Source organism: Myotis myotis, unplaced genomic scaffold (assembly GCF_014108235.1).
Source record: "Myotis myotis isolate mMyoMyo1 unplaced genomic scaffold, mMyoMyo1.p scaffold_m19_p_16, whole genome shotgun sequence".
NCBI classification, from domain to species: domain Eukaryota; kingdom Metazoa; phylum Chordata; class Mammalia; order Chiroptera; family Vespertilionidae; genus Myotis; species Myotis myotis.
The window spans coordinates 35130636-35143458 of record NW_023416320.1 but is presented as its reverse complement, the minus strand read 5'-3'; the positions used below and the strand labels follow the sequence as shown (position 1 = coordinate 35143458).

Genomic DNA, 12823 nt, shown 5'->3' with positions numbered 1-12823 from the left:
AACAAAACACCTGATAAATACAGTAAACACAGACCTACAACTTGTTAGTATTAAATAAAAGTCCTACTGAAAGAAAGTACAGCCCAGAAAATATTGCTGCTAACAAAGAAAAACACCTGATTAACACATTACTATAATACATTAATAATAAGCAAGAAAACAGTTCAAGTCCTCCTAAGAGAAGAAAGTATAGCCAGCCCAGAAAATATCAATGTGAACAGAATTTTCTGTATGTACAGTCTAGTATAGCATGATGCCATTTACCAACATAAATCATATTTTTCCATAATACCTAAATTACAGGTTTTATAATCTCAACAGTTTTCATTTCAGGTATTTGAGTTGCATAGCCCGTAAGTAATCACAGAGAAAAAGTTGAATGAAATAGAAGTTAAAATAAAGTAATATATATATATGTTAAGATTAGAAGTCACTTTTCTGTATAAACTGAAGGAAGTATTCAATATTTGCCAAATGGAATTACAAAACTGAAGAAAATGTATGTTTATATGCTTAAAGATATTTAAAATATTCAAAAATATGATCTAAAACTAAATACTAAATGCACTTATGCATTCTAAAAATTCTAAATTCAACAATAAAAGCATGTTATAAGAATTTTCCTTGTTTTTATCATAACAGAGGAAAGTCCAACAATGAAAACATTTCAAGAGAAATTATTTGACAAAAGTTAATTACACAAAAATCTCTAATGGTTAATGTTATCTGCTTCAGAAAACCCTTCTGAATATAAAATATGACACCTGCCCCAATTCCCGAACATAAAACATTTTAAACAAGCACCTGGGAGGCACCATTTCACCGAGGGTGCTGCCGAGTCCACTGTACAGATCTTCACTCTGTGGTGGGATGGAGTGAGCTGGTGGGCAGGAGGGGACATGGGGGGCAGATAAAGGAGGGAGAGGGGTCTGGAAAGCTACTCTGGGTCTTTCAGGTGGGATCGTCTCTTCGTAGTATCTTGGTGCCACACTAAACTGCTTTAGTCTATCGGGCTAAAATAAAGAAAAGATATCTGTTTGTTATAAACAATCCTTACTTGAAAGGTGGAAGAGACCTCAAAAGACCCTCTATCCCAGACTGCCAGCCGACACTAAGTTACTCAGAGAATAACACAATTTTACAGCTAAAAGATTTTACAAATCTAATCCCTATTTTATAAATGGGGTAACTGAGATCCCCCTGAAAGTACACAAACACCTAATGTCTCACTGTTAATAAATAACCAAGCAAAGACCAGAGCCAGATATCAATTCTAAATACAAAACTCTATTATGCCACATTATACTGCTTCTCTACCAGATTACCATTTCTGACATCAAAGCATTCTCCAGTCAGCAAACATTTTCTGTGAAGAGCCAGATAGTGTGTGTGTGTGTATCAGGCTCTATTCATCCCAAAACAATATCCTTTTTCCCCTCCATGTTTATCTTCCATAGGAATGATTTGTCAGATTAATCTAAAAGTTTTATTCTAGCCCTAACCAGTTTGGCTCAGTGGAGAGCGTCGGCCTGCGGACTGAAGGGTCCCAGGTTCGATTCCGGTCAAGGGCATGTAGCTTGGTTGCGGGCACATCCCCAGTAGGGAATGTGCAAGAGGCAGCTGAATCGATGTTTCTCTCTCATTGATGTTTCTAACTCTCTATCACTCTCCTTCTCCCGTCCTCTCTGTAAAAAATCAATAAAATACATTTTTTAAAAAAAGTTTTATTCTATGAGCAGTCAAAAAGTACACTGGGAATGAGTGGTGCTGATGAGATAACAACTTTTTTAAACAGATAAACCCCCCAGGATCTACATAATTAGCATTAGTAAAAAAGTAAATCAAGCCCTAACCGGTTTGGCTCAGTGGATAGAGCATCGGCCTGCGGACTCAAGGGTCCCAGGTTCGATTCCAGTCAAGGGCATGTACCTTGGTTGCGGGCACATACCCATTAGGGAATGTGCAGGAGGCAGCTGATCGATGTTTCTCTCTCATCAATGTTTCTAACTCTCTATCCCTCTCCCTTCCTCTCTGTAAAAAAATCAATAAAATATATTTTTTAAAAAATAGTAAATCAAAAGTTGCCTACAGCTGAATAATTTTAAGTTGCTGTATTCTTTAAGAATGAGCTTTTTAGTAAAATTAAAGTTTCTTAATTATTATTCAAAGATGAAACTAAAACTTGCCTTCGTAAGTAAATTCTACCTATCCAACTACAGAAAAAGTATACTGTGAGAAGAACAATACATTATTACCTTCTTAACTGCAATGATGTAATTCATTCCACTTAATGATGAGAATTACAAGATTAAAGTAAAAATAAAGTCATCTCTCTAGTTTTACACTAAGTAAAAATTACTAAAATGCTTACAGTCTAGAATTAAAGATTTCAGTTTCTTTGGAAATCACTCAAATATAAGAAGAGTGATCAAGATATCCTCAAGAACAATATTAACAGCTAATGTAAATTAAACTGAAATAACTCTCCCATGGAACAGTACAGGTAAACAAAATACAAAGGACCAATTTGAAACAAACTGAAAGAAGGGATATATGAAAAAGTAAAAATTAGCTTAGTGAAATAAACAAGTTTAGTTTATTAGTATTCAACTTGATCTACTCTGACACTTCCCCCAATATCTTCTGTCTATCTCCACCTGCTGGCACATTTGAAGCTTATTTGACTGAATGATTAAACATTAAAAGATGCCACGAATCCTCACCGATTTCTCGGGGTCTTGGGCTCCAGAAGCTGCAACTCTGAGTTCCAAATCTTTTTCTCTAAACAAAATTATAGTTTTATATATTAAAAAATTATAGTAAACACAAACAAAATCATAATCATTACTGAAACAAACATATATACAAAGTCCATGCAACAACATCTCCAAATACAAATAATTCATTTAACTGACGATAAGTCCTTAACTGACGCTGAAAACTAAATTTTTCTTATTTGGTGTAAAGTAAACTAGGATTCACATGTAAACTGAGTTGAACAAGTATCTCTAAACCAGTGCCTGGCGTACTTTAAAACCTAAGCAATTTACACAGAATAAAGTACAGAAGTAAAACAAAATCTTTACTTCTTTTAGGGTTCATGTATATTTTCAGTTCACAAAAAAAGGGTAAAAAATTAAAAATTTATACCATACTTTCTAATAAGAGGGTTTTTTAAAAATGTTTACAATGGTTAATATCAGACAGTAGATACTGGCTTCCTCTAAGATAGGAGACAAATGACAAAACTAAAAAATAACAGATCTCTCCCTGGCTGGTGTGGCTCAGTTGGTTGGGCATTGTCCCGTGCACTGAAAGGTTGCCAGTTCAATTCCTGGTCAGGGCACATGCCTTGGGTGCAGGCTCAATCTCCAGTGCAGGGAGCAGCCAATAGAACCATCACAACGATGTTTCTCTCCCTCTCTTTCTCTCTCTCAAAATCAATAAAATTATTTTTTTAAATATAAGAAGTCTCAAATTCTCTAGAACTAACATATCTAGTCCAAATTTTAAACTGTAATTAATATTTCACATGTGCTTCTACAAGAAAAATTACAAACACTGAAACTTGTACACAATATAAAAATCTGTGGATTTATCAATGATTTTTTTGTTGTTTTTGCATTTCACCTTTTATTTATTTTTCAATGATTGTTTTTATACTATATATATTTACATTGTTAGAAGATAAAATACTTCTCTTTTATATTTCTTATTATATTTGGAGAATATAAGTGGGCATGCAGATAACATTAAATGCTATCCTAAATCAATAGTTGAAGAAATTAATTCAGGTATGTAAAAGGCCTGTTATACTATATACATAGTCTCATTTGTTACCTATGACAAAGAAAATAAACACTGAGAGCATGTATTACCTTGCTGATTTACAATGTGCAGACTGAAATTAAAGTGATTTACAAATACAAAAGCACAACAGGAAAAGTATCCTCCTATTTTACTATGTAATAGTTATTTACCACCATCTCATTTTACACAAATGCATTTTAAATTCAAATCCTCTCTTTTAAATGCAAACCTTTCATTACCGTCTCTTGTTCTCCTTTTGTTCAGCCATTTGTTCCAACAGTTCTTGTCTATATTTTTCTTTTCTTTTCTGAATAAGTTCTCGATCTTCACCTCCTAGAAAGCGTTAAGAAAAAAATGCAATCTTAACTCTTGAGCACATATGCAACTAGAAATCTGAATTTTTAAAAACCTCCATTTTTAATTACTGGATCAAGAAGTAATCACTATACAAGCTGGAAAGTAAAATATTTATCATACGAAGTTCTCATATGATCAATAATTAATTTCATAATGAATATCTACTATGTATCAAAGACACATTAACCCTTCCTTTTCGTTGAAAACCTTCTCGGATAAGAGAATACTCTAATTCCCATCCTCATCTTTCCACTAACTGGGAATAATAACTCCACTAATATCTTCCACAAGCCCCTTAAATTTAACAAGTGTGTCCAAACTGAACACCTCAAAAGCAACTGCCCCTCTTTTTCTTCTGTTAACGGCCTGAAAACCAAACCCCAAAACTACATTGTAACTTTGTTCATCCTTTCTTATTCACTCCATATAAGGACCTTCTTTTCTATTCTCATATGAGATCCCGTTAATCTTAGATAGGACCTCTCCACATTTCACCTGGATTGCAGCAATAATCTCCTAACCCCGTGGTCGGCAAACTGCGGCTCTCGAGCCACATGCGGCTCTTTGGCCCCTTGAGTGTGGCTCTTCCTAAGCCTTAGGAGTACCCTAATTAAGTTAATAACAATGTACCTACCTATATAGTTTTAAGTTTAAAAAATTTGGCTCTCAAAAGAAATTTCAATCGTTGTACTGATGATATTTGGCTCTGTTGACTAATGAGTTTGCCGATCACTGTCCTAACCAGTCTCCCAAACTCCCCCTCTCCCTGCTTCAGTCCATCCAGCACACTTACGTAAGATCAATTATCTTAAAATAAAACACTAATCACACTGCGCCCTGCTAAAAAACATCAATGGTTACCTTGATTCTACAGAAAAAAACTGTAAGCCTCACCCTGCTACCACTTATGCAAAAATCCAGTTATGCAAACATTTTGGATCCACCAAGGATTATTATTATTACTGCATATGTTAATGACACAAAATCACCTCTTAATCAAGATATGCATGATAAGAGCACAACAAAAATCACAGGACATCAAAAGCGCAACTGAACCAGCAAGTCCTCTACTACCTTAATTATTAGCCTTCCAATTAATAATTAAGGGGACATATAGCATCTGAGTCTGTCCATTAAGCACAGATGTCAGCAACAGTGAAACTCCCAAAGGGGAAACATAAATTATGTTAAGGTTAATAATAATGTTTTATAATCAAATATCCATTCTGCTTCTGATCATGATGACAAGCACAGAACTTAACCTCCTACCATAAAACTAGGCAAAACATATGACACTGGACACCAGGCAGCACAGGACTATAATACCTGAGGGGAGAAAAATAAATGAGGTGAGCCCTTTAAGCACCCCTGTTTCTGCCTAAATGCAAGTTCCAGGCTGCAGGTATGGGAGACAGAACAAAGCAAGCTGGAAACTGAGCTGAATTAAGCAGATAAAGATAAAAATTCAGGAAAGCTATCATGGCTGGAAGTTTAGGGCAGAGATCCAAAAAGAAGCATAAAAAGAGCTTCAGAAATCCTTCCAACTTTCTGTGCACTAGCTGTGCGTGCACAGAGTGAAAGTCCATTAGGCTGGGCAAGGAAACTATGGAGGACACAGTAACTGAACAATTCTCAGACCTCGAAGAGAAATTCAAGCTCTAGCCAGCTAGAGTGAAGTCCTTGGGGATCCCCTGCGTCTTCAGGGAAGAACCCAGAAAGGTCCCCCTGTAGTAGTACGGCTGAACTACCCCTGGATAAAGGCTACCCTAAATGTCCCTAGCTACGCTGAAAATGAGGCCTCGCCCTAGCCGGTTTGGCTAAGTGGATAGAGCGTTGGCCTAGAGACCAAAGGGTCCCAGGGTCAATTCCAGTGAAGGGCACGTACCTAGGTTGCAGGCTCCTCCCCCTCCCCGCCCCAGGCCCTGGTCAGGGCTCCTGGAGGAGGCAACCAATCAATGTGTTTCACATAGATATTTCTCTCTTTCCCACTCTCTTCCACTTTCTCTAAAAATCAATAGAAAAATATTCTCGGGTGAGGATAAAAAAAATTAAATTAAAATAAGGCCTCAAAAAGATGGTCCTTAAGTAACAGGAAAACATGATTATGGTAGGCAAAATTCTAAGACAGATTCTATGTTCCCTGCCTTCAGGTGATGACTCCCTGTGTAAACCACTCCCCTTAAGTGGGGACATGACTTTCTTTTACCCAATAATATGTAGCAAAAGTGAAAGGAATTGGCAGGTGTAATTAAAGTAGCAAATCCTTCTATATAATAAAGAGCTAATATGCAAATGGCCATCACGCCCTCACGCCATCATGCCATAATGGCTCAGACACTCAACAATGGGGAGAGAGGAATGGGGACCAGCCAGGCTGTGGCCCGGGAGAGGGACAAGCAGCCTGCCCCGTGGTCCCAGGCGCCTGCGGCTGTGGCCCAGGCGAAGCCACACGCCCACAGTTCCCTGTGGCTGCAGCCATCCTGGGCTAAGCCAGCCCAGGCCATGGGTGCCTGCGGCTGGCCAGAGGGAGGGAAGGAAACCGGGTCCCGGGTGCCTGCGACCAGCCGGAGGAGGGAATCCTGGGTTCCAGGTGCAGGGCGAGGCAGAAGCAGTTAGGGGCGATCAGGACAGCAGGGGAGCAATTAAGGGCAATCAGGCCGGTAGGTGAGCAGTTAGGAGTGATCAGGCAGGCAGGCAGAGGGGTTAGGGGTGATCAGGCAGGCAGGCAAGTGACTATTAGGAGCCAGCAGTCCTGGATTGCAAGAGGCAGTCAGACATCCCCCAAGGGGTCCCAGATTGGACCCCAGGGTGCAGGCCAGGCTGGAGACCCCCACCCCCCCACCCCTGTGCATGAATTTCGTGCACTGGGCCTCTAGTCAATTCTGAATTTATCAAAAGGGAGATTTATCTTGGGTGGGCCACAGCTAATCAGGTAAAATCCCTCCCTGAGTTTAGAAAGCTCCTTGCTTGCATGATAAAGTGAGCAGCCAGGGTGAGGAAGGAAGCCTATGTTGCAAGAAACAGTGGAAGTCGCTAGGAACTGTGGGTGATCTCCAGCTGACATCCAGTAGGAAGCCAGGCCTCTTAGTGATACAGCCACAAGGAAATTAACTCTGCCAGCATTCCAATTGGGCTTGGAACCTGGCTGAAACCTGGATTTTAGCCTTGTAAGACCCTCAGCAGAGGACCCAACTAAATTCCTAACACACAGAAACTGCAAGATAATGTGGCATGCTTTGGGCCACTAAATTTATGCTAATCTGTGATGTAGCAACAGAAAATTAATAGTGGCCCTTAACCATTAGAAAAGTTAGTCGAAAAAGCTCTGGAGGAAAACCAAGATGGTGGCATAGGTTAATGCCGGAGATTGCTGCCTCGAACAACCACTTCAAAAAACAACTAAAAACGGAACAGACATCATCCAGAACCACAGGAAGGCTGGCTGAGTGGAAATTCTACAACTAGGAGGAAAGAGAATATCATACCCAGACTCAGAGGAGGCGCAGTGCTGAAGTGAAATACTAAGGTGCGGAGTGCACGCGGAGCGGGCTGGCGGCGGAGGGCATGGTTGTTGTTTTCAATCGGGAGGGAGTCTCAGACTCTGAGCTCCAGATCCGGGCGAGTCTCTAGGGACCCAGACTCAAATGGGAGAAGCGGGACTGTCTGGCTTCGGTCGGAACTCGAAGGCAGCTTTCTCTCCGAGGTTTGCAGCGGTTGCTGGGACTCTGTGAGGCAGAGCCCCTAGGGACGGAACTGAGAGCAGCCATAACTGCTTGCTCCACCTGCCCTGTAGATCCCCGGGGACCAGCCCCGCCCAAGCCCTGCGCAGAGCCATTTGCCAGATAGCCTCAGACAAACACTAGATTAGCACCGCCCTAGAGATCCAGCACAGAAGCTCTCCCACTGCAGACACAGCTGACTCTCATAGCCTGTTAGCCTGGAGGTCAAATCACGCCCGGTACTGCCGACAACAATCAAGGCTTAACTACTACAACAAGACTTTGCACAAAGAACACTAGGGGGTGCACCAAGAAAGCATAAAAAATGCAGAGACAAAGAAACAGGATGCAAATGTCAGAAATGGAAGATATAGAGCTCAAAACCACACTTTTAAGGTCTCTCAAGAAGTGTCTAGAAGCTGCTGATAAACTTAGTAAGGCCCTCGAAAAGACTGGTGAGACCGCCGATAAATGTAGTGAGATCCTCAAGAAATCTAATGAGACCCTCGATGTTCTGATAAAGAACCAACTAGAAATTAAGCATACACTGACTGAAGTAAAGAATATTATACAGACACCCAACAGCAGACCAGAGGAGTGCAAGAATCAAGTCAAAGATTCGAAACATGAAGAAGCAAAAAACACCCAACCGGAAAAGCAAAATGAAAAAAGAATCCGAAAATATGAAGATAGTGTAAGGAGCCTCTGGGACAGCTTCAAGCGTACCAACATCAGAATTATAGGGGTGCCAGAAGATGAGAGAGAGCAAGATATTGAAAACCTATTTGAAGAAATAATGACAGAAAACTTCCCCCACCTGGTGAAAGAAATAGACTTACAGGTCCAGGAAGCACAGAGAACCTCAAACAAAAGGAATCCAAAGAGGACCACACCAAGACACATCATAATTAAAATGCCAAGAGCAAAAGACAAAGAGAGAATCTTAAAAGCAGCAAGAGAAAGAAACTCAGTTACCTACCAGGGAATAGCCATATGACTGTCAGCTGATTTCTCAACAGAAACTTTGCAGGCCAGAAGGGAATGGCAAGAAATATTCAAAGTGATGAATACCAAGAACCTACAACCAAGATTACTTTATCCAGCAAAGCTATCATTCAGAACTGAAGGTCAGATAAAGAGCTTCACAGATAAGGAAAAGCTAAAGGAGTTCATCACCACCAAACCAGTATTATATGAAATGCTGAAAGGTATCCTTTAAGAAGAGGAAGAAGAAGAAAAAGGTAAAGATACAAATTATGAACAACAAACATGCATCTATCAACAAGTGAATCTAAGAATCAAGTGAACAAATAATCTGGTGATCATAATAGAATCAGGGACATAGAAAGGGAATGGACTGACTATTCTTGGGGGGGGGGGGGAAAGGGGTGTGGGAGATGCGGGAAGAGACTGGACAAAAATCGTGCACCTATGGATGAGGACAGTGGGTGGGGAGTGAGGGCGGAGGGTGGGGTGAGAACTGGGAGGAGGGGAGTTATGGGGGAAAAAAAGAGGAACAAATGTAATAATCTGAACAATAAAGATTTAATTAAAAAAAAATAAAATAAAAAGTTAGTCAACAGAAAAAAGCACATAAACAAAGATGATGGAACAATAAATAAGTTAAAATAGCTCCCATAACTATACCCAAGTATTTAAGTGAAAACAGTAACATTACGAGGAGGAAATGGAAGATATTATAAAGAACTAAATGAAGAGTTCTGCTTCTATTTAGAAAGTAAAAGGCCACACATTGCTCAGACCCCACAATGCGAAAAGCTCAATCATCTACAAACTCAGAAATCTTTAAAAAGCCCATCAGAGAGCTGTTGTTACAAGCAGTTAAACTGAATTTCAAAGGGTATAAAAACCAGTCCACACATGGAACAATTCAAGTGTTTTACATTTACCAGAATATGGAGAAATAGGAGGTGGCCTTACAAACAGGTAAGAAAAAAAATAGCTGAACTATTAATGAATTCTTAAAGGCGCTGTGTGGGCTGCAAGACAATGTAGATTCCTGGAAGCCCACTCAGAAGAGGACTCTGCACCCAGCACTCCTCTCCCGCAGAATGATCTCAAGAGAGACTGGACATGGGGCAACACAGGAGATCTGAAGACACCCTTCCAAATAAAAATAAATAAAAAAATAAAAAACACAAACCAACCACTGCATTTTCCAGACTCTTCGCAATCTACTGGTGGAAGGGCAGAAAACCTGTTCAGGCCCAGCATTCTGCACATACAAAACTAAGACCGGTTGCAGTGAGGGGAAGGGCAGAAAATTCTCATGCAAGACCCTCCAAGACATCAAGGAGAGTTTGGCTGGCTACCACTGTGGGGAGGGGCAAAAAACTCATTTCTGAGAATCACACGCATGGGGACAGCCTTCCACCAAGGAACAAGCCACAAGAATCTAAGCTGAGAAAGGAGAGAGAAGTACGGAGAGAGAGAGCGTCTCTGTCAAGGGCATTAAGGCCTAGCTGAAAACTGATGAAGGGGAAGGAACACAGAAAATCCCTTCAGTTGCCAGGCCTCACACAAAGAGTAAGGCAGTCAGGTAAGAATTTAAGGATGTGTAAGACATAAACAACACAATTTAACAGCCTTTGAACGCGGAATACACACACACACACACACACACACACAGAGTGGCCAGATTATTATGACCGCTCCATCAGTACTTCGTTGGGCCACCTTTTGCCTTCAATACTGAGGCGATTCTTCTTGGCACTGACTCCACAAGATGTTGAAATGTGATGCGAGGTATCTGACACCATGCCTGATGAATAGCACTGTCCAGTTCTGTGAGATTTGATGGTTGTGGAACCAGCTGCCTGATGGCTCTTTTAACTTCGTCCCACAAATGCTCAATTGGATTGAGATCTGGTGATTGTGGGGGCCACCTAAGCAAGGTAAAGTCTCCCTCATGTTCTTGAAACCACTCCGGCACAATACAAGCACCATGGCATGGTGCATTGTCTTGTTGGAAGAAGCCATCTCCGTTAGAATACGCCATCAACATGATAGGATGAACTTGATCAGCAACGATACTTAGGTATGTTGTGCTACTTAGACGTTGTTCCACACGAATTAAAGGGCCCAAATCATACCAGGAAAACATGCCCCAAACCATAACACTGCCCCCACCGGCTTGAAGGGTTGTACTCATGCATGTGGGGTGCATGCTTTCATGCTGTTTCCGCCAAATTCTCACTCTGCCATCTGCATGATGCAACTGGAAACATGATTCATCGGACCACATGACTTTTTTCCAAAGCTCAACTGTCCAATCCTTGAACCTGTGTGAATTGGAGACGTTTTATCTTGGTAACTGCAGACAGCAAAAGTGTTCGAACAGGCCTTCGGTTTCCATATCCCATACGATGCAGTGTACAGCTAATTTGCCTATAAACGTCAGGTGGTCATAATAATTGGGCCACTTAGTGTGTGTGTGTGTGTGTGTGTGTGTGTGTGTGTGTGTGTTTCCATCCCACGTTCAAAAGCTCTTAAATTGCGTTGTTTACCTCTATCTTCAGAAAAAAATCACTTCTACTGTCGTGGAAAACAACCTGCTTCCCTATTTATAATGGTCTGGCCCTCTAGCAACTTCAGCACGAAATTACAGCTAATTTGCCTACAAACGTCAGGTGGTCATAATAATTTAGCCACTCAGTGTATATATGAAGCCATGAGATAAATCATTGGATTAAATGACTTGAATGGTTTGTTTCAAACATTAGTCTATTATCTCACTGAATATTAATCCATGATTCTTAGATTGCATTAAAGATAAGTTCATGCCATTCATCTTTAAAATTTCCAAATAATGATTCCATTATTTGTCAGTGGGCCATCAAAGAAAGTCATTTTTCCAATTTTTATCATGTTACAACATACATCATAAGAATAAAGCCTTCTTATCTATCTATAAAGTAAAACTGGTCAATTTCACTTAATAGCATTACAGTAGAATAAAACATTACAGTAGAATAAAACTTCAGGGGCTATGCGATTTTTCTCATTTCAAAGAAATATTATGCAATTACATTATCTCTAAACCAAGCTTTAAATTACTGATGGTTCTCAGATGAACCTAAACTGTTGATCCAATTTTTTTCATATACTGAAACCAAATTTCAAGTAATTTTTCTAGTAATTTTTACAAAGAACAGAGTTCATTTCTAGTTAAAGTTACACACAGGAGCCCAGGTGTGTGGCTCAGGTTTTAGCATCAACCTATGAACCAGGAGGTCACAGTTCGATTCCCAGTCAGGGTACACGCCTGGGTTGCAGGCTTGATCCTCAGTAGGGTGCGTCCAGGAGGCAGCCAATCAATAATTCTCTATCATCATTGATGTTTCTATCTCTCTCTCCTCTGCCTTCCTCTTTGAAATCAATTAAAAAAATTTTTTTTTAAATTTTTAAAATAAAATCAAAAATAAACTTACACACAGGAGATCTGGTCAATTTGTTCAGTGGTTGGAGCTTTGGCCCATGGCCCAAAGGGTTGCAGGTTCGATTTTCAGTCAAAGCACAAACCTGGGTTGCAGTTTCAATCCCTGGCCCTGGTCAGGCTCAATCACAACCAACTGATGTGTCTCTAACATAGCCGTGGGCAAACTACGGCCCGTGGGCCGGATCCGGCCCGTTTGAAATGAATAAAACTATTGAAAAAAAAGGCCGTACCCTTTTATGTAATGATGTTTACTTTGAATTTATATTAGTTCACACAAACACTCCATCCATGCTTTTGTTCCAGCCCTCCGGTCCAGTTTAAGAACCCATTGTGGCCCTCGAGTCAAAAAGTTTGCCCTCCCCTGCTCTAACATCAATGTTTCTCTCTCCCCCTCTCTCATTCTCTCATTCATTCTCTCTCACCCTCTATTCCTCCCTCCCTCTCTCCCCCCCTCCTTCCTTTCCTCTCTTCCACTTGC

General features: G+C 40.4%; 1 protein-coding gene across 12 annotated transcripts in view; it reads right to left on the bottom strand.

Moving 5' to 3' along the window:
• The window catches only part of CSPP1 (centrosome and spindle pole associated protein 1), a 102674-nt gene that overhangs the window by 47943 nt on the left and 41908 nt on the right, over window positions 1-12823 (bottom strand). For 10 of the 12 annotated variants that reach the window (XM_036338451.1, XM_036338457.1, XM_036338453.1 and 7 more), the window contains 3 exons: window positions 4050-4143; window positions 2724-2781; window positions 805-1013 (listed from right to left, as the gene is read on the bottom strand). The exons of 1 other annotated variant lie outside the window; for it this stretch is intronic. In XM_036338451.1, the coding sequence (XP_036194344.1) occupies window positions 805-1013; window positions 2724-2781; window positions 4050-4143 (361 nt within the window). The remainder of the gene's footprint in view (window positions 1-804; window positions 1014-2723; window positions 2782-4049; window positions 4144-12823) is intronic. One more of the 12 variants, XM_036338456.1, reaches the window with a different exon arrangement.